Source organism: Coregonus clupeaformis, chromosome 36 (genome assembly GCF_020615455.1).
Source record: "Coregonus clupeaformis isolate EN_2021a chromosome 36, ASM2061545v1, whole genome shotgun sequence".
NCBI classification, from domain to species: Eukaryota; Metazoa; Chordata; class Actinopteri; order Salmoniformes; family Salmonidae; genus Coregonus; species Coregonus clupeaformis.
The window spans coordinates 6559920-6582027 of NC_059227.1; the positions used below are offsets into that span (position 1 = coordinate 6559920).

At 42.8% G+C, this 22108-nt stretch overlaps 1 protein-coding gene across 1 annotated transcript; it reads left to right on the forward strand.

The window, feature by feature from the left end:
* Positions 1 to 949: 949 nt before the first annotated feature.
* Positions 950 to 20536, forward strand: LOC121552674 (poly(A) polymerase type 3). Its single transcript, XM_045211239.1, has 21 exons — positions 950 to 1151; positions 2401 to 2571; positions 3318 to 3384; positions 3640 to 3721; positions 4168 to 4277; positions 4540 to 4593; positions 4752 to 4863; positions 5265 to 5354; positions 6440 to 6522; positions 8276 to 8331; positions 8567 to 8639; positions 10650 to 10770; positions 11137 to 11221; positions 14152 to 14205; positions 14391 to 14510; positions 14600 to 14709; positions 14873 to 14994; positions 15247 to 15522; positions 16393 to 16623; positions 18626 to 18697; positions 19477 to 20536. The coding sequence occupies exons 1-21, from the start codon at positions 1144 to 1146 to the stop codon at positions 19570 to 19572; spliced, it is 2193 nt and encodes a 730-aa protein (XP_045067174.1). The 5' UTR covers positions 950 to 1143; the 3' UTR covers positions 19573 to 20536.
* Positions 20537 to 22108: the final 1572 nt, after the last annotated feature.

Consider the following 22108-nt stretch of genomic DNA (forward strand, 5'->3'; position numbering starts at 1 on the left):
GAGCCAGAAATCTTTCTGATTGAGAGGGGGTCAAATACTTATTTCCCTCATTAAAATGCAAATCAATTTATAACATTTTTGACATGCGTTTTTCTGGATTTTTTTGTTGTTATTTTGTCTCCCACTGTTCAAATAAACCTACCATTAAAATTATAGACTGATCATTTCTTTGTCAGTGGGCAAACGTACAAAATCAGCAGGGGATCAAATACTTTTTTCCCTCACTGTATATATATGTGTGTATATATATATATATATATGTTTTTGTTGGGGGGGCTCAGAATACTTGAGGGACCAAATCAAACCAAATAGAACCCTGGGCTAGGGGTTGATTTGGGATTTGGCCAGATTTTTGCTGAAACGAGAAATTCCCCATGTCATTCTGCAGAGGTGGAACTGTAGAGATAGATAGAGGACTCATCTTTATACCTGTGCCATTATAGAGTGCCCATGCTAAAATAGACTTTTGGCCACTATGGCCAGAGAGGAAGAGGAAGAGAGAGAGGCCCAACTAGGCGGAAAATCTGTCTCCCTCCATCAGGTGGCGGTTTTTCTGCCTACCAAGCAAGGAGTTTTTGTATGGAGGTCAAAGAGAGCGTGTCGAATTCGGTCAACAAAAAAATGAATGGCTTATTTGCTACGTGAGGTTTATTTGATCGAATATACGTTTTGTAATGCTTAAGTTGTTACGAGTGTACTGATATAAGTAGGACACGTGACAGTCCGTCAACTTTGAAGAAAAAACCCACACTTTATATCAGAGTTGTCTCGAGATGGCTATGCATATTCATGACATGAGGCTAGTCGCGTAGCATATCTCTCGATTGAATACAGGCGGTTGAAGTCCACAATCCTAATCGAAAATGTAAAGGACTACAGTTCCCATGTGATAAAATAAAATTGTGCAATACGTCATGACGGTCACACAACACACCCACCCTCTCAAGGTTGCGGTTTTTGCGGTGACAGCACAGCTGCACACGCGCCATGTTCAGTGGACACAAAAGGTGCAAATTCCACTGCTCCGTTGCTGGGTAAAGAAATAACATCGCTGGCTAGCTAGCTAAGTTTGATGAAAAAGAAGAAACGAGTATGAGAAGGGAATTTTGGGGGGGCTGATTGGACTTGCTGGAGGTTGTTACAATGCCCTTGTAAGTATCTCCCTTCCGTGGACAATATGTACTGAGTGTGTGGTTAGTTTCGGAATGGGTATTGGGCCTACCGATGCGAGGTAGCCAGTCCATGTTTGCAAAAAAAATAAATAGCTAGCAGGTTGTGTAGCGGGAAATGGTATTGAAATATTGTTTTGAGTATTGGCTAGCTAACGTTACGTAGGTCTGATATTCTAGTCTAGTAATGTAAAGGTTATTGAAAAGGTGCAAACTGTATCAAGCCACTTAGCTGCATTTTGTAGCTAGTAATGTTAGCATAACAACGCACGCTAGCTAGTTATTTTAGCTAGCACGCCGCAATTCGGCACAGCGGTAAATTGCTATTTTGTGACCACGTAACGTTACCTAGCTAGTTACCAAATCACAATTGACTGCTAACTACGTGTTTACTAGTGTCCAGGTTGTTGAAGTGTAACGTTCAATGAATATCCTCAGAAGTAGTTAACGAACCATCAGTGCACGTGACGGAACATTTGCAATATTGCATGTTGTCTGTTGTAAGACGTAACTTCAGTTTGTAATCATTCTCTGAAACTAATCATGATCATATTCATCTGGTAGATTACTTAAGTAAGTTACATTGTTGTTGTTTTTTAGCTATATCTGACACGAACCTATAGCCGATGCCATCATAATTGGGGAGGACAAATCAAGTTTTGGGAGTCGTAGTTCCTACCTTTTTGTGCATTGTAACGGGACAGAATAAGGCATACAGAAAATGTTTGTCTTTCACAATTGCAATGTCATGTCAACATGAAACTGTACAATAGGTCACCAAGTTGATGTTGAGTTCCTTATTGGTGCTTTACACCCAAACACAGTCAAAACACATTTAACTATAAAGTACGAGGAATGAGAAGAATACACTTGTTTTTACCCAGAGACCAACATTTAGATGTACACCTACCTACTGTATGTCCGTTTGCCTCTACCACCACCACATTCAAACAAACCACAGAAAGCAATGTAGCTATGTAAATCGGTATATAGAAATAAGCTAAAAGCACACAGTAGGAGCAACAGTTGTAGCTAGCTATGTGCTTTCTGATGCCATGGAGCTCTTTCTGTACGGGTTATCATTAATATTTGTATTGATATTCAAATCCTTTATTTGTATTGCTGTTTATGTGTTTCTTTGCACAACACCAAGATAAATTCCTAGTAACGTTTGTTGCATGGCTATAAAGTCTTCTGATTCTGATCACAACCACATCTGTCCTGTTTTCAGTCCGACTACTAACCAGGTGTTGTTGGGTCGGGAGACGCCCAAGCACTATGGGATCACGTCTCCTATCAGCCTGGCCCAAGCCAAGGAGTCTGACCTGGCCCTCACACACAGCCTGACTGAGGCCCTGAAACCATACGGGGTGTTCGAAGAGGAGCTGGAACTACAGCGCAGGTAGGATGGTTGTCACTAGTAGGCTGAATGGTCATGTTAGAATGGACACAAGTTGCATCAAGGCCTATTAGGAGTGGTAGTAGACGTGGTGGTAGTAGGATGAGGTCTATTAGGAGTAGTGGTGGTAGTAGGATGAGGTCTATTAGGAGTAGTGGTGGTAGTAGGATGAGGTCTATTAGGAGTAGTGGTGGTAGTAGGATGAGGTCTATTAGGAGTAGTGGTGGTAGTAGGATGAGGTCTATTAGGAGTAGTGGTGGTAGTAGGATGAGGTCTATTAGGAGTAGTGGTGGTAGTAGGATGAGGTCTATTAGGAGTAGTGGTGGTAGTAGGATGAGGTCTATTAGGAGTAGTGGTGGTAGTAGGATGAGGTCTATTAGGAGTAGTGGTGGTAGTAGGATGAGGTCTATTAGGAGTAGTGGTGGTAGTAGGATGAGGTCTATTAGGAGTTGTAGAGTATGAAAAATATATGCACTCACTAACTGTAAGTCGCTCTGGATAGGAGCGTCTGCTAAATGACTCAAATGTAAATAGTAGTAGTGGTGGTGGTGGTGGTAGTAGGAAGAGAAGAATAACTTTATCCAATATCTTGCCAGTACATCAGTCAATTATTCTTAGGTTGGTGTTTCGGTCAATACTAGGTAAACTGTATTTGTGGTTATAAAGTGCCATACTTGTGTAGTTATTTATGATTTTTTAAATGTAAAAATACCAAAGACTTCCTCTAAATCATGCCTTGTTTTCCATAGAATACATGTGTTGGGAAAACTGAACACACTAGTGAAGGAATGGATCCGTGACGTCAGTGAGACAAAGGTATGCTTTTACTTCCTCCTTCTGACAGTTCGCTCTGATACAGCAGGGGTCTGGTGATCCGTGGGTGTGTCCCAACTGTCACTGTATTCCCTTTTTAGTGCACTACTTTTGACCAGGGCTCTGCACTATAAATGGAATAGGGTGCCATTTGGGACACAGATAATATTTGGATGATATTACAACAGCAAGGCAGTGTTGCCTACCCATGATGCAACAGGTTCTAATGATTGAATGTACTGTTTTTTTTCCTCCTAGAATCTGCCTGCCTCAGTGATTGAAACTGTTGGAGGGAAGATCTTCACATTTGGATCCTACAGGTTAGGAGTTCACACTAAAGGTAATTATGTCAGCTTTAGGAGGGATGCAGGGTCTTGAGTTGTGGTTAATACATTTGGATCCCACAGGTTAGGAGTTCACACTAAAGGTAATTATGTCAGCTTTAGGAGGGATGCAGGGTCTTGAGTTGTGGTTAATACATTTGGATCCACACTGAAGGAAGGCTGAACTATTGTGCAGTCAGCCTTTCCATTTTGACGTAGTCCTCTTAGGAGGACTTGTCCAATAGCAACACTTGTTTTCGGTTTCAAAACATTTTCTCCTGTTTGGTTTTTAAAGCACCTTTTGAGATTCTCTTCGTAATGTAAAGCACTATATAAAATAGTATTTATTATTATTAAACACAGCATGGTCACACCACACTGGTAACATTTTTGCACAAAATGCCGTACCACCGAAATGACCTTTAAAAAAAAAAATGAATTGATATCTCTTGTCCTGGTGTAGGTGCTGACATTGACGCCCTGTGTGTGGCTCCTCGTCATGTGGAGAGAACAGACTTCTTCTCCTCGTTCCTGGAAAAGCTGAAAGAGCAAGAGGAGGTCAAAGATTTGAGGGTGGGTATCTGGACAATCTCTATTACATTGCCTTGATTCCTCGCATTTTCTTTCCTTGCCTCCTTTTCAAAACCCATTGGATGAGAAGGTAAGAGGCCCCGCCCCTCTGACCTTCTCATCCAATGGGTTTTGAGAAGGATGCGAGGAATCAAGGCAGCGTAATAAAGATTCTTCCATGGTGTTGGTAGACTAGGAGGTGAAGATGTGTACCCAAAAGTTAACGAGGTGCAGACTGTTCATCAACTGTTCTCTTTTTTTCCAGGCTGTTGAGGAGGCATTTGTCCCGGTGATAAAGCTGTCTTTCGACAGCATTGAGGTGTGATGTTTGAAAGTATTTGTTTATGATTGTATTCTAGGCCTAAATGTGACCATTTTGATTATTGCAAGAAAACTGGGCGAAGTTGGTTCAGTTCATCCAATATGAAATGAGATTTGCTGCTTTTTTAAATGTCCATGAGTTTTGTATATTTCTAGATTGACATCCTGTTTGCCCGGTTAGCGTTGCAAACCATCCCAGAGAGTCTGGACCTCCGAGATGACGGGCTGCTGAAGAACCTTGACATCCGCTGCATCAGGAGTCTTAACGGTAACACTGAGCTCTTTGCATCCACTGAGCTGTGGTCCTGTGTGGTTCAGTTGGTAAAAGCGTGCCGCTGTCAACAACAGTGTCGTGGTTCGATTATCGCTGGGGTCACAAATGGTAAAATGTATACACTGTACTGTAAGTCTCTTTGGATAAAAATAATCTGCTGAACGGTATCTCACGTCACTGATGTTGCACTATAAACAGTGATATCTGATCTGTGTTAAAAATACAGGGTCTAACAATTGGTTGTTGGTTCACCTCTGACCCTACCTACACTTAGTTGAAAGCAACTGCTGTGTTGTAGAATTCAAGTAATCTCTCTGCATTGTCTGTGTCGTACCTGTCCGTCTCTATTGTGAGTGAGGAGTGGGGACCATAATGGCTTGACGTTATGTTTTCAGGTTGCAGAGTTACAGATGAGATCCTCCACCTTGTGCCCAACATTGAGAACTTCAGACTGACGCTGAGGACCATCAAGCTGTGGGCTAAACGTGAGTTGCCTAGCGTCAAGCGTAGTAGCACAATCATTTGCCTTGGTGGAAACATAACTGTGTGTTGAGTCGGCATCTCCTGTAAGCGTGTGTATGTGTCTACCGGTGTGTTTGAGTTGGTCCCTGTGTGTGTGTACTCTTATCAGTTTGTACGTCTTGCTGTGTAACACGGAGGGACCAACACTGTTGTGGCTAGGCAGGTGGGATTATCTCACTCTAATGACAGCCACAACACTAATGACATGTCAACATGCTGGACCCAAACTGACAGCCTTCAGGTCCTATTCCCTAAACAGTATTAGCCTCTAAAATAAAACAGTGAGTCACGGCATTTTTACACAGGACAGACCACGCCCCTCGTGGCCACGGTGAATTTGTTTGGCTTGCGTACGCTGCATGGCAACCAACTGTCCAATCATGTTTTGTCTTGTGGGAACAACATCCGCAGAGAGTCACTCACTGGCTTGTAGGCTAGGCCAGGTGCATAACTAAGCCCAATCCAAAAAACATCCCAAGCCCCCCCAACCCTTTTGGTGATCTTTAGGAACTAGATAGATGTAAATTATATGGTATAAGCATCGCCAAGCTTATTGGGAGGCAAGGCAGAAACATCAAGGAATTGCCTTTTGCATTGCAAAATCAGAAAAATGACACTGGTGCCTGATGGTCCTTGATGTAATGCACTTATTACATTTTACATTACATTTTAGTCATTTAGCAGATGCCCTTATCCAGAGGGACTTACAGGAGCAATTAGGGTTAAGTGCCTTGCTTAAGGGCACATCGACAGATTTTTCACCTAGTCGGCTCGGGGATTAGAACCAGCGACCTTTCGGTTACTGGCACAACGCTCTTACCCACTAAGCTACCTGCCGCCCCATTAGGTCAGCAACAACAACCAAACTAAATCTACACAATCTAAAGTGATATGTCCTCCCCAAGGTCATAACATCTACAGCAACTTCCTGGGTGGAGTCTCCTGGGCCATGCTGGTAGCCAGGACCTGCCAGCTCTACCCCAAAGCCATTTTTATATATATATATATATATATATATATATACTGTTATGTTATTGTTCTCCCATAGGTCATAACATCTACAGTAACATCCTGGGCTTCCTGGGTGGCGTCTCCTGGGCCATGCTGGTAGCCAGGACCTGCCAGCTCTACCCCAAAGCCATTTATTTATATTTATTTACAGTGGGGAAAAAAAGTATTTAGTCAGCCACCAATTGTGCAAGTTCTCCCACTTAAAAAGATGAGAGAGGCCTGTAATTTTCATCATAGGTACACGTCAACTATGACAGACAAATTGAGGAAAAAAAATCCAGAAAATCACATTGTAGGATTTTTAATGAATTTATTTGCAAATTATGGTGGAAAATAAGTATTTGGTCACCTACAAACAAGCAAGATTTCTGGCTCTCACAGACCTGTAACTTCTTCTTTAAGAGGCTCCTCTGTCCTCCACTCGTTACCTGTATTAATGGCACCTGTTTGAACTTGTTATGAGTATAAAAGACACCTGTCCACAACCTCAAACAGTCACACTCCAAACTCCACTATGGCCAAGACCAAAGAGCTGTCAAAGGACACCAGAAACAAAATTGTAGACCTGCACCAGGCTGGGAAGACTGAATCTGCAATAGGTAAGCAGCTTGGTTTGAAGAAATCAACTGTGGGAGCAATTATTAGGAAATGGAATACATACAAGACCACTGATAATCTCCCCTCGATCTGGGGCTCCACGCAAGATCTCACCCAGTGGGGTCAAAATGATCACAAGAACGGTGAGCAAAAATCCCAGAACCACACGGGGGACCTAGTGAATGACCTGCAGAGAGCTGGGACCAAAGTAACAAAGCCTACCATCAGTAACACACTACGCCGCCAGGGACTCAAATCCTGCAGTGCCAGACGTGTCCCCCTGCTTAAGCCAGTACATGTCCAGGCCCGTCTGAAGTTTGCTAGAGTGCATTTGTATGATCCAGAAGAAGATTGGGAGAATGTCATATGGTCAGATGAAACCAAAATATAACTTTTTTGGTAAAAACTCAACTCGTCGTGTTTGGAGGACAAAGAATGCTGAGTTGCATCCAAAGAACACCATACCTACTGTGAAGCATGGGGGTGGAAACATCATGCTTTGGGGCTGTTTTTTCTGCAAAGGGACCAGGACGACTGATCCGTGTAAAGGAAATAATGAATGGGGCCATGTATCGTGAGATTTTGAGTGATAACCTCCTTCCATCAGCAAGGGCATTGAAGATGAAACGTGGCTGGGTCTTTCAGCATGACAATGATCCCAAACACACCGCCCGGGCAACGAAGGAGTGGCTTCGTAAGAAGCATTTCAAGGTCCTGGAGTGGCCTAGCCAGTCTCCAGATCTCAACCCCATAGAAAATCTTTGGAGGGAGTTGAAAGTCCGTGTTGCCCAGCAACAGCCCCAAAACATCACTGCTCTAGAGGAGATCTGCATGGAGGAATGGGCCAAAATACCAGCAACAGTGTGTGAAAACCTTGTGAAGACTTACAGAAAACGTTTGACCTGTGTCATTGCCAACAAAGGGTATATAACAAAGTATTGAGAAACTTTTGTTATTGACCAAATACTTATTTTCCACCATAATTTGCAAATAAATTCATTAAAAATCCTACAATGCGATTTTCTGGATTTTTTTTCCTCATTTTGTCTGTCATAGTTGACGTGTACCTATGATGAAAATTACAGGCCTCTCTCATCTTTTTAAGTGGGAGAACTTGCACAATTGGTGGCTGACTAAATACTTTTTTTCCCCACTGTATATATATATACTGTTATGTTATTGTTCTCCCATAGGTCATAACATCTACAGTAACATCCTGGGCTTCCTGGGTGGCGTCTCCTGGGCCATGCTGGTAGCCAGGACCTGCCAGCTCTACCCCAACGCTGTGGCCTCCACCCTCGTACACAAGTTCTTCCTGGTCTTCTCTAAGTGGTGAGCAGTCGCTCTCTTTCGGACGTGCTCTGTTTCCATAGTTTCCATAGATCTCTCTCTCTACATTGTCATCTCATTTTCTCACTCCTTGGTGCTTGTGGCAGCTGTATTACTACTGTTTTTATTAGGAACATAGTGAAACAAGATGGCGTGTGTAAAGGGTTGACTGACTGACCTACTGGTATACTTGGTCTGTACCATCACACTAAATTAAACTTGTGTTTGTGTTATGCAGGGAATGGCCTAACCCTGTTCTCCTGAAGCAGCCAGAGGACTGCAACCTCAATTTGCCAGTCTGGGACCCCAGGGTAATGTTGATCCATAATAACAAGATTTGTTCATACTGATACTAGTCCTGTCCTGAGCAACACTGATACAGTGCATTCGGAAAGTATTCAGGCCCCTTGACTTTTTCCACATTTTGTTAAGTTATAGCCTTATCCTAAAATTGATTAAATAGTTTTTTCCCCCCTCAATCTACACACAATACCCCATAAAGACAAAGCAAACAGGTTTTTAGAAATGTGTGCAAATTTATTACAAATAAAAAAACAGATCACATTTACGTAAGTATTCAGACCCTTTACTCAGTACTTTGTTGAAGCACCTTTGGCAGCGATTACAGCCTCGAGTCTTCTTGGGTATGATGCTACAAGCTTGGCACACCTGTATTTAGGGAGTTTCTCCCATTCTTCTCTGTAGATCCTCTCAAGCTCTGTCAGGTTGAGTGGGGAGCGTCACTGCACAGTTATTTTCAGGTCTCTCCAGAGATGTTCGATCGGGTTCAAGTCCGGGCTCTGGCTGAGCCACTCAAGGACATTCCGAGATTTGTCCCGAAGCCACTCCGTTGTTTTGGCTGTGTGCTTAGGGTCGTTGTCCTGTTGGAAGGTAAACCTTCGCCCCAGTCTGAGGTCCTGAGTGCTCTGGAGCAGGATTTCATCAAGGATCTTTCTGTACTTTGCTCCGTTCATCTTTCCCTCGATCCTGACTAGTCTCCCAGTCCCTGCCGCTGAAAAACATCCCCACAGCATGATGCTGCCACCACCACCATGCTTCGCCGTAGGGATGGTGCCAGGTTTCCTCCAGATGTGACATTTGGCATTCAGGCCAAAGAGTTCAATCTTGGTTTAATCAGACCAGAGAATCTTGTTTCTCATGGTCTGAGAGTCCTTTAGGTACCTTTTGGCAAACTCCAAGCGGGCTGTCATGTGCCTTTTACTGAGGAGTGGCTTCCGTCTGGCTAATCTACCATAAAGGCCTGATTTGTGGAGTGCTGCAGAAATGGTTGTCATTCTGGAAGGTTCTCCCATCTCCACAGAGGAACTGGAGCTCTGTCAGACCAAGGCCCTTCTCCCCCGATTGCTCAGTTTGGCCGGGCGGCCAGCTCTAGGAAGAGTCTTGTTGGTTCCAAACTTCTTCCATTTAAGAATGATGGAGGCCACTGTGTTCTTGGAGACCTTCAATTCTGCAGACATTTTTTGGTACCCTTCCCCAGATCTGTGTCTCGACACAATCCTGTCTCAGAGCTCTACGGACAATTCCTTCGACCTCATGGCTTGGTTTTTGCTCTGACATGCACTGTCAACTGTGGGACCTTTATATAGACAGGTGTGTGCCTTTCCAAATCATGTCCAATCAATTGAATTTACCACAGGTGGACTCCAGTCAAGTTGTAGAAACATCTCCAGTATGATCAATGGAAACAGGATGCACCTGAGCTCAATTTCGAGTCTCATAGCAAAGGGTCTGAATACTTATGTAAATAAGGTATTTCTGTTCTTTTTGTTTTTAATAAATCGCCTAACATTTCTAAAAACCTGTTTTTGCTTTGTCATTATGGGGTATTGTGTGTAGATTGAGGATTAAAAAAATAATGTAATTCATTTTAGAATAAGGCTGTAATGTAACAATGTGGAAAAAGTCAAGGGGTCTGAATACTTTACAAATGAATGCACTGTACATCAAGGACTGTCATAAACATGAACTTAACTGCCTTAAGCGTTTTAGTAGCAGAGCTGCCATGTTAAGGACACTACACTAAAAACACCAGTTCCTCCAGTACATATCCCACTGGTGTTAACCATTTAATGTCTAGGGCCACGTTTTATTTTCCTGTGACCTGTACCCCCCCCCCAGTCAGTCCCACTTCTTTTACCTGTTCCAGTACAAACACATTTGATTCAGATGCATTAGAGGCTTCAAATCACTACCTCAAAGATAGTCACACACATTCTCAGAGTTCTATCGTTCCAAGTGACCCCTTCTGCATGTGGTGGAAGGTTTTTAATTGGCTCTAAGTGTCCTATCTGTTGTTCCAGGTGACCCCCAGTGACCGGTATCACCTGATGCCCATCATCACACCAGCCTACCCCCAGCAGAACTCCACCTACAACGTCTCTGCCTCCACACGTGCCGTCATGGTGGACGAGTTCAAACACGGTCCGTAAAGCCGTCTCGAATTCTAACTTCATACGCAAGCCTTTGCATTCACACCTCTGTGTAGTCCCTCTGAAACGGAATTCTCTTCATACAAAACCCTTCAGGCCAGAGTCCTAACTTAAGAGCCTTGAGCAAGAAACTTACTCAAACATTCACATAAATGATCCATTGATGTCAAAGGGAAGTTTCATCAAATGTAAGTTGTGCCTATGTCAAAAAAAGTAAATTCAGCCTTGTCGGAAGTCTTTTCTTTTCTCAAGGGGTTCCTAACGTCCGGCTTGTAGCCTAGATAAGTTGTCTCATCTGTAGTTTTCCTTTGGTTCTCCTCGTTGTTAAACACGTTGTCCTTCCTCCTTCCCTCCACAGGTCTGGCCATCACAGATGAAATATTGCAGAATAAAGCAGAGTGGTCGAAACTATTTGAAGCACCAAACTTCTTTCAGAAATACAAGTATGTATTAAGCAGCTTATCCTGTGGGACACGCATGGTGAGACAAACCAACTATTTCAATAAAGATTTCGATTTTCAAAATACACCACCACCTCACTTGCACCTTTTCAGTAAATGTGAAGTTCTCTTGTTCCCCTTTTATGTGTAATCGACTCATTCAGTTTGCATTATTTTTATTATTAAATAAACACTTCAGGCTAACAGACAAGACTCAAAATATGCTTTCTTCTGGCCTAAGCACCCTCTTTGATTCACAAAACAATGATCATAAAAGCAAATACAATGTTAATGTTATGCAGTGCCTGAAGCCCAGTATGATCACTACTATTAAGTATAGACTGTGCCTCTAATGTAAGCACAACTCAATATTTGATGTTTGTATATTTTAATATCTTACTAAAGGTGGGTACTTCAGCTGTAAGGTTTCCTTATTATACTGTACATCTACTTCCCAAATAAAATGCTTTAGTTAACAATTTGCACTATGTATTTCTTGTTAGTCTTCATTTTGTAGACATGTTTTTTATTTTCCTTATCAAGTTTTTGATCATGATAAAATCTGTAAATTGTAACACCGCGCTAGCAGGAAGCCATGTGAAGAATACAACATTTAAGTCATTGGATCTTTCAGTTTCATTCTATACATGTGGGTAATTTATAGATACAGCTCACTAACTCACACCCTGGATTCCCTTTTCACTCATCAGTTCTGCTCAATCTTGAGATATGTACTTGAATGTTGAAATCTGAAGTGAAAAGTAAAGCTGAATAGGTCACTTGTTAATTGGTTTATCAGTAATATGCAAGAGCATGATGCTAGCCTAGAACAGTGGCCACAGTTCTGTTACCCAAGAGGCATTGTCCTTGGAAGAGGATACATTTCTCCCTTTGCAGCCCCAATCAACATGCAGACCTATTTGCAAAATGCCAATCATTTTGCTTCCCAATTGACTCGTGTTCCAATCCCCTTCATTTACCTAAATCTTCCATTCCCGAAGCTCTCAATTTTAAATAAAATACCCTCAGTCTTTTGGGAAATCAGTTTGATCCAGCCACCCTTTCTTTGACAGAAAAGTTTCAGAACATTTGATGTATTGCCTTAAGCACACCGTGGCTTAAGCACAGCTCCTCATCCTCTGGGTTGCTGACAGAGGAAAGGGGAACATGCATCAGCACATTCTGGACTGTCGTTTGACTGCACTGGAGAGCCTGAAAAAATGGATACAATTTAAAGTGATTAAATAAATCCAGCCTGTGGTTGGACTGCAGTCTTAGAGGAGACAGTATATATCCAGCCTGTGGATTGGACTGCAGTCTTAGAGGAGACAGTATATATCCAGCCTGTGGATTGGACTGCAGTGTTAGAGGAGACCGTATATATCCAGCCTGTGGATTGGACTGCAGTCTTAGAGGAGACAGTATATATCCAGCCTGTGGATTGGACTGCAGTCTTAGAGGAGACAGTATATATCCAGCCTGTGGATTGGACTGCAGTCTTAGAGGAGACAGTATATATCCAGCCTGTGGATTGGACTGCAGTGTTAGAGGAGACCGTATATATCCAGCCTGTGGATTGGACTGCAGTCTTAGAGGAGACAGTATATATCCAGCCTGTGGATTGGACTGCAGTCTTAGAGGAGACAGTATATATCCAGCCTGTGGATTGGACTGCAGTGTTGGAGGAGACAAACGTTATTACGCTAGAGATTGTTATCCAGGTTTGACCCTTTCACACATCAGGCTTAATTAACATACTTCAGAATCAGACCATCTGATCTGGCTGGCGCCCTGCTTGTTACTGCACTGGTTTCTCTGTACTGTTGTTTGAATAAATCAATCATTCGTCCTGGGCTCAGACCTTTTTATTTTCAACGTGGCCTGAAAATGAAAAATCTTTCCTTTCCATTCATCTGCTTGTCAATGTAATCCAATTTTATAATATTCAACCTAATGGGAAATAATCAGAACAAGCACGGGCTCCTGTGATTGGACGAACAGTGAGGTAGTGTGGGTTTTCAACAGGTGACAGGCAGAGCTATTCCAGACAAAGCACAGAAATAACTTTGTTTGGTGCTACTGTGGTAACTGCATATAGGCAGACAAGAATGTAAGTGAATACTTTTGCTCAGTTATAATATAGTAACAGTGACTTTCAGGATACTTGAATATTGTGGAAGATATATTTTACACTGAATTAGGTTCATTCTCAGTCGACGTGAAGATGATCTGGTAAATTAATGATCTTGGTAGTTCGGTTGGTTTTCTCTGGCTAATTTGATTTGCTGTGGAGCGTTTGTAGCCATTACTCTGACATGTTTGTGTAAAAGACGACTGCGTGTGTGTTCAGCTAAGGACATTTTGTGTGTCAATATAATTTATTGCCTTAAAACACGGACGTTGGTATTAGTCATGTAGTTTTTAGCTGTTTCATTTGAGAGAAGTGTGTTACAAAGAAACCTATTTCCATGACCTGTTGTGGTGAGGGCTGGGTGATCTGGGCTCCCGAGTGGTGCAGCGGTCTAAGGCACTGCATCTCAGTGCTTGAGGCGTCACTACAGACCCCCTGGTTCGATTCCAGGCTGTATCACAACCGGCTGTGATTGGGAGTCCCATAGGGCAGCGCACAATTGTCCCAGCGTCGTCTGGGTTTGGCCGGTGTAGGCCGTCATTGTAAATAAGAATTTGTTCTTAACTGACCTGCCTAGTTAAATAAAAAGTAAATAAAACAAATCTGGTCCGGGCCCCCTCTGTGCCTGGGGCCTGGGACTGTCTCCTAGCCTGGGACTGTCTCCTAGCCTGGGGCCTGGGGCTCTCTCCTAGCCTGGGGCCTGGGGCTCTCTCCTGGCCTGGGGCTCTCTCCTAGCCTGGGTTCGTTGCCTGGCTGCTGTCTTTAGGGTGTAATGGTATTGTTCTGTTTCTTATGTTCCAAGGCATTATATTGTGTTGCTAGCAAGCGCCCCCACCGAGAAGCAGCACCTCGAGTGGTGAGTACTGACTGGAGAGAAAAAAAAAAGCACTGGAAAAACCTTGGAATGTGAATGAGATTATATGACAATGAATTAGGGTGGAGACACAGTGTATTACATTTTTCATCCATTTCAATGTTGCTCTTATTAGCCTACTGTTGGGGAATACATTATGAAAAGTGTGGTTTTCTCTGTCCTGGCAGGGTTGGTCTGGTTGAGTCCAAGATCAGGATCCTAGTAGGAAACCTGGAGAAGAATGAGTTCATAACGTTGGCCCATGTCAACCCCCAGTCATTCCCTGGACCCAAGGAAAGCAGGGAGAAGTGAGTATATTAAAGGTTTTCTATGCGAGATTGTAGTAAGCGCTTACTTGACCATGGACATTTTTCACCTGTCTTTCATTCTTTTCCAGAGAGGAGGTCAGCACCATGTGGGTGATAGGGGTCATCTTTAAGAAGATGGAGGCATCAGAGAACCTCAACGTTGACCTGACCATTGACATCCAGTCTTTTACTGACACAGGCATGATCACCTTACTCAATTCAACTCTGGAATGTCGAATTTGAAAGGATATTTGTGATGTTTTCTGCATTTGTGTCTAGTTCTATTATTTGACACAAACTAGCCTGTTAATGTTATATAAAAAGGACCGTAATCATTGTTATCTTCTAAATGTTTCCTGCAGTGTACCGCCAGGCGATGAACAGCAAGATGTTTGAGGTGGACATGAAGATCCAGGCCATGCATGTGAAGAGGAGACAACTGCACCAGCTACTGCCCAACCTGGTCATGCCCAAACGAAGGAAGGTACGACAGGCTTCCTCCTCCTCTACCTGTAGCTATATGTGATTCATTCTTATTGTAATTCATGGTCCGTTAGTCTGCACCTCATTAACCATTTGGATGTGCACCTTCAGCTCCTACTTTTTAACTATAGAGGTGTAACAGATTTAATTTATAGTGTGTTTATATTCTGCTTTTCACAACGGTCTCTTGACTGACTACATGCTTGCTTACAGTATTGTGTTGTAACCCATGGCATTTTGTTCTGTTCTGCAGCACTCCACAGAGGGGCTTCGTCAGATGAATGACAGTAGTCTGGACCTATCGCTGGACAGTGACAACAGCATGTCAGTGCCCTCCCCCACGGCCGTGCCAGCCACTGTGCCCACGTCGACCCCAGTGAAGAGTGGCCCACTAGGTCCCCCTCCCAGTCCCATCGCCGCTGCAGCCAGCCAGCCTGAGGCCCCAGCTTCCACCATGTGTCCCCCAGCTGTGAAGAGACCTGGCTCTCCTATGCAGGAAGAGAGGAAGAGGTTCAAATCAGACGCTGAGGTATTCAATCTTTATTGTCCCAGTAGAGAAATTAATTTTCATTGTGAAGCCCGGAGTTTACAGATAATACAGTAAAATGCATATTCCATATATGTTCTGTTTTGTTCCAACTGTTTGCTGGCATTTTGAGACACCTCCCCTCCTCTGTCTACATATTTGTCACTTATTTCTGGCATAGTGGTGGGCAGTGTTGGGATTAGTTAAAAAAAAAACGAAAGTAACAGGGAGGACCAAGGACGATCTACCAAAGATAGACTACTTACCAACTCAGCTTTGATCACTACTTTCTCCTTTCATCTGTGGCGCTGCTTTCCTGTGCTGGTCTACATGTGCTGCGCTATCATATGGGCTGCTGAATTAGCCATGTATATACTGTAAGACAAACATCTGTACAGATTTTCTATCTTTTCATTCAAAATCTTTCTCTCGAGCTGCCAGTTCTGGTTATAGACCGCACGTACACGGACCCATAGAGATGTATAGAGGGCACGCTTCCCACTAGACGGGAAAGCCCTCTATGGGCTTTGCTATCAGAGAAGCGATCAATGGCAAAGATTAGGGTTGTGCCCTCTATACATTTCTATGGGCAGCAGCTGTCAGGACATTTCTCCAGACAGCCTTTCTCCGCTCGCTCAATAACTAAATGAGGAAACAAGTCGCCCGGTAGAGATATGATTTCTGAAAGTAACCACGTGTTGTTTGACAAAGTAACTGTAATAATATTACCCAATTAACACGTTACTTAACTCCGTTACTCATAAAAGTAATCTGAAATATGTAACACGTTACTCCCGACACTGGTAGTGGGGAGCATTTTATTGATCTAGTAAATATATATTTTTTTTACTGATAAACTTCTCTTCCTTGTAGGATTCAGCCACTGAGAAAAATCCTTCAGGAGACCCAGTCCCCACAAGCCTGACCCCCTCTACTCCCCCCACCATGGGCCCCCCAGCTGCCCCCCAGACCCCTCACCGGGAGATGCTGGAGGAGGAGAGCCCCGAGGAGGAGCACCAGATGAAGGAGGACCCCTCCCCAGTCCCAGAGGATGGTGCTGCAACTCCTAGAGAGGGAGAGGATTGCACCACTGTGGAGGCACAGGTACGCAACAAGCTTATCCATAGTGTCACATCATCATGTATAAATATATTAATTGTTGTAATCTTATCTTCCTGATGATATTATAAGTAGCATCTATTAAAGGGATAGTGCTAGATTTTGAAGAGTCAGATGAACTTGTGGAGACCATTTTTATGTCTCTGCGTCCCGTATGAAGGATGGACAGTGCCTTGCAAAAGTATTCATCCCCCTTGGTGTTTTTCCTATTTTGTTGCATTACAAACTGTAATTTAAATGGATTTTTATTTGGATGTCATGTAATGGACATACACAAAATATTCCAAATTGGTGAAGTGAAAGGAAAAAAATAACTTGTTTCAAGAAATTGTAAAAAAATTAATAATGGAAAAGTGGTGCGTGCATATGTATTCACCCCCTTTGCTATGAAGCCCCTAAATAAGATCTGGTGCAACCAATTACCTTCAGAAGACACATAATCTGTTAAATAAAGTCCACCTGTGTGCAATCTAAGTGTCACATGATCTGTCACATGATCTCAGTATATATACACCTGTTCTGAAAGGCCCCAGAGTCTGCAGCACCACTAAGCAAGGGGCACCATGAAGACCAAGGAGCTCTCCAAACAGGTCAGGGACAAAGTTGTGGAGAAGTACAGATCAGGATTGGGTTAAAAAAAATATCTGAAACTTTGAACATCCCACAGAGCACAATTAAATCCATTATTAAAAAATGGAAAGAATATGGCACCACAACAAACCTGCCAAGAGAGGGCTGCCCACCAAAACTCACGGACCAGGCAAGGAGGGCATTAATCAGAGAGGCAACAAAGAGACCAAAGATAACCCTGAAGGAGCTGCAAAGCTCCACAGCGGAGATTGGACTATCTGTCCATAGGACCACTTTAAGCCGTACACTCCACAGAGCTGGGCTTTATGGAAGAGTGGACAGAAAAAAGCTATTGCTTAAAGAAAAAAATAAGCAAACACGTTTGGTGTTTGCCAAAAGGCATGTGGGAGACTCCCCAAACATATGGAAGAAGGTACTCTGGTCAGATGAGACTAAAATTGAGCTTTTTGGCCATCAAGGAAAATGCTATGTCTGGCGCAAACCCAACACCTCTCATCACCCTGAGAACACCATCCCCACAGTGAAGCATGGTGGTGGCAGCATCATGCTATGGGGATGTTTTTCATCGGCAGGGACTGGGAAACTGTTCAGAATTGAAGGAATGATGGATGGCGCTAAACACAGGGAAATTCTTGAGGGATACCTGTTTCAGTCTTCCAGAGATTTGAGCCTGGGATGGAGGTTCACCTTCCAGCAGGACAATGACCCTAAGCATACTGCTAAAGCAACACTCGAGTGGTTTAAGGCTAAACATTTAAATGTCTTGGAATGGCCTAGTCAAAGCCAAGACCTCAATCCAATTGAGAATATGTGGTATGACTTAAAGATTGCTGTACACCAGCAGAACCCATCCAACTTAAAGGAGCTGGAGCAGTTTTGCCTTGAAGAATGGGGAAAAATCCCAGTGGGTAGTTGTGCCAAGCTTATAGAGACATACCCCAAGAGACTTGCAGCTGTAATTGCTGCAAAAGGTGGCTCTACAAAGTATTGACTTTGAGGGGGTGAATAGTTATGCGCGCTCAAGTTTTCTGTTTTTTTTTGTCTTATTTCTTGTTTGTTTCACAATAAGAAATATTTTGCATCTTCAAAGTGGTAGGCGTGTTGTGTAAATCAAAAAATACAAACCCCAAAAAAATCCATTTGAATTCCAGGTTGTAAGGCAACAAAATAGGAAAAATGCCAAGGGGGGTGAATACTTTCGCAAGCAACTGTAAGAGGTAGTTTTAGCGTCTACCGGAACGGCTAGCACAGACATAAAAATGGTATCCATGACTCTGGGGAAGTAGATAAAGTGCTTCATTGCCAAAATCTCACACTATTGCTAATTGAGACTAACTGCTGTCTATCATGGTTAGATAGTTGTGATAAACTGTTATGTGGGTCCTGGTGTTCACAGGTCAATGAGGACAGTATGTCTGAGGAGATGCCTGCTTCTGAAGGGGAAGTGAAGATGGAGGCAGATATTAAGGTATGAGCTCTCTCTCTCTCTCTCTCTGTCTCTCGGTGTCTGTCTATCTCTGTCTCTGTCTGTCTGTCTCTGCGTCTCTCTCTGTCTCGCTCTCTCTCTCTCTGTCTCTCGCTCTCTCTCTCTCTGTCTCTCGCTCTCTGTCTCTCGCTCTCTCTCTCTCTCTGTCTCTCGCTCTCTCTCTCTCCCTCTCTCTCTCGCTCTCTCTCTCTCTCTGTGTCTCTCTGTCTCTCAATTCATTTCGATTTCAATTTAAGGGCTTTATTGGCATGGGAAACGTATGTTAACATTGCCAAAGCAAGTGAAGTAGATAATAAACAAAAGTGAAATAAACAATAAATATTAACAGTAAACATTACACTCAGAAGTTCCAAAAGAATGTCATATTATGTCATATTATGTCTTAATACAGTGTTGTAACAATGTGCAAATAGTTAAAGTACAAATGGGAAAATAAATATGGGTTGTATTTACAATGGTGTTTGTTCTTCACTGGTTGCCCTTTTCTTGTGGCAACAGGTCACAAATCATGCTGCTGTGATGGCACACTGTGGTTTTTCACCCAGTAGATAAGGGAGTTTATCAAAATTGGGTTTGTTTTCGAATTCTTTGTGGATCTCTGTAATCTGAGGGAAATATGTGTCTCTAATCTCTCTCTCTCTGTCTGTCTGGCTCTCACTTTCATAGTTCCTGTCTAAATAGGCTACAGATGTCCTATAGTTCCACTTTGGTCTGGTTATATTGTTAATTTAATCAATTTAATTATCTTACTCTCCCCTCAGAGAATGGTCAGTGCGGACCTGTCTGACGTGCCCCTCCTGCCAGCCAACCCAATTCCAGTGGTGAAGAACTCTATCAAGCTTCGCCTCAGCAGGTAGGAGAGAGGCACCAACCCACCCAGCTCGCCTCCCCGGCCCCCAAACCCTGACCTCTACTGTGGATGTCCGAAGGTACTTACGCATTCTCAGTCCTCTGCCACGGAATGCCCACAGTGCTGCAGATAAAGAGACAGACGGACGGGCGGATAGACGAACGGACAGACACACAGGCGACCAGACAGACAGACAGCACTCTTTCAACCAGGGACATTGTCAGTTGACATGCAGGGCGCAGCTGCAACTGTCTCCACAAGATGGCGATGTTGCCCTTCTGCTGGATTGTCCCAGGCAGCTTCCAACCTCTACCTTACTGGTTAAAGGGTAGAAGTTGTCCCATAGGCACAGATCTAGGATCAGCTCGCCTTCCCCTGAGTCTTAGTAAAACACAAAACGGACCCTAGATCAACATGTAGAGGCATCGTGGATATACACGTGGATGCTCATTTGGTTTTTCTCCTCTCCTCTCTTCTTCTCATTGTGTTGTATTGTCCAGAGAAGAGACAATGGCGAAACAAGTTCTGTTGAATAATGATGTTGTGATTTCTTTGTCCCAGTGGTTTACGGTGTGTGTGTGTGTGTGTGTATGTGTGAAGCACCTTGTTATGATGTCAAAACCTACTTTGAGTAATAAAGAAAAGAAGAACAGAACAGGAAATGAAAGATTGGGTCAGTGGTCTTAGATCTGTTACCGTTGTGATCACTAATCTACTGTTATATACTGTAGTGTGTAACAGATGACAGGTTATGTCTGTGTCCCAAATGGTACCTTATTCCCTGGTCAAAGGTAGGTCACTATAAAAGCAATAGGGTGCCATTCGGGTTGCGGCCTAAAATCCATCACCAGGTAACCACTGTCAGTCAGTCAACTGTTGGGATATGAGGTGGCGTTTGGGGTGTATGGGGATGTATAGGAAGGGTATGAGGGTATTTGGGATACATCAAAAAGACATGGACACAGATACATGCAGCTAACGCTTGCTAAGGGAACTAGCTAACGCTTGCTAAAGGAACTAGCTCAGGTTTGAGTACATCCACAACACAATAACTTTGACCAAAAAGCTCACAATGTCTGTGGGAACAGAATAGCGTAGTCTCTTTTAGGATAGTTTCATGTTTTATTAGTCGTATGGTACAGGATACACATGGAATACATCATCCAATGAAATGCTTACAGGTTCCTTCTGGACAATGCAACAACAATAAGAAATAATAAAAGATAAGAATAGGAACATAAAGTAAATGGCTCAGTAGAATAGAATATACATTTTAGCATCAGTATAATACAGGAAGGCACAATTTATAGTCTAATATTTTGATAGGATCGTCGATAGAGATACAGGTCTATAATCTAGAGATGACACAGTTAAGAGTCTAGTCATCTTTCTACACGAATGTTCACATTATATCAGAGGAATGCTACATTAAAAGATGGCAACAGAGTGCTATGGCTGGCATATTGAGTGGAGAGGTGGTCTGGTGTCTGAGTAGACCATTTAGTTATACATGCATAGAATTAGAATGCATAGAACGGGAGTAGTACCTCTGACCATTCTATTCATTCTGATTCTATGTATACATGCATTGTACAGTAACTGTTAGTGTCATGTACAAAAACATGAAAATGATTAAAAACAATGCTTTTCTTTTGCGTGCAACATAAAAGACTTGAGCTTTCGCCTTGATGGATTATTTGAATGTTGCATAAAGTGGTGCGATTTGAATAAAAATATAATTCTTCAAACATCACGCAGAAGGTTAAGAGCACCAATTCTCTTTGTTGGCTATTTATTTTTGATTTACTAGGTCACATCATAACAGAATTGAAATTTGCAAGAAGAGCCAACGGGTTGAAAACTTGGTAGTATGGTTAGCGGACAACACAACAGTTATTTTGGTTCACTGTTTTTTGGAAAGTTTTAAAACAAAGTGTACTGAATTTTCACTTTCTCAATATTTTGTTGATGTATTAACAACATGTAGCTTTTGTCTCGTTTGTGCTAGTCGTATGTTAACGATGAATCAGAATTTAGACCACTGTCAACCTATGGTGCGTTAATCTACATGAATAGATACTTTTCTTCAATGACGATGAAACATTATTTCCCGTTCTTACAATGCTCTTTTTCAGTTCAACGTTTTTTCTTAGGCGTATTTGTAAGGACGAGGTATTGTACTTTTTTTCACAAATAAAGGTCTACGTTGTTGCAAAGATGCATTTGTCTTGTGTTCTTGTTCGAAGTACCCCACCGCCATGAAAAAATACAGTGAGCGCTTCCGACACAGCGACATAACACCAGCAGACTTTTATCCCTGCGGTTTCCCAACAAGTCATCGGTTTTGTTCTTTCTTTCATTTGTGCTGTAGGAGCCTGGTGCTGTAGGAGACTGGTGCTGTAGAAGCCTGGTGCTGTAGGAGCCTGGTGCTGTAGGAGACTGGTGCTGTAGGAGGCGTTGGCAGTGCTTACATTATCAGATGTTTCATCATATTCTTGTTCATTGCTGGCAGTTTTGACATTTTCATTACTTTTCCAAAATGT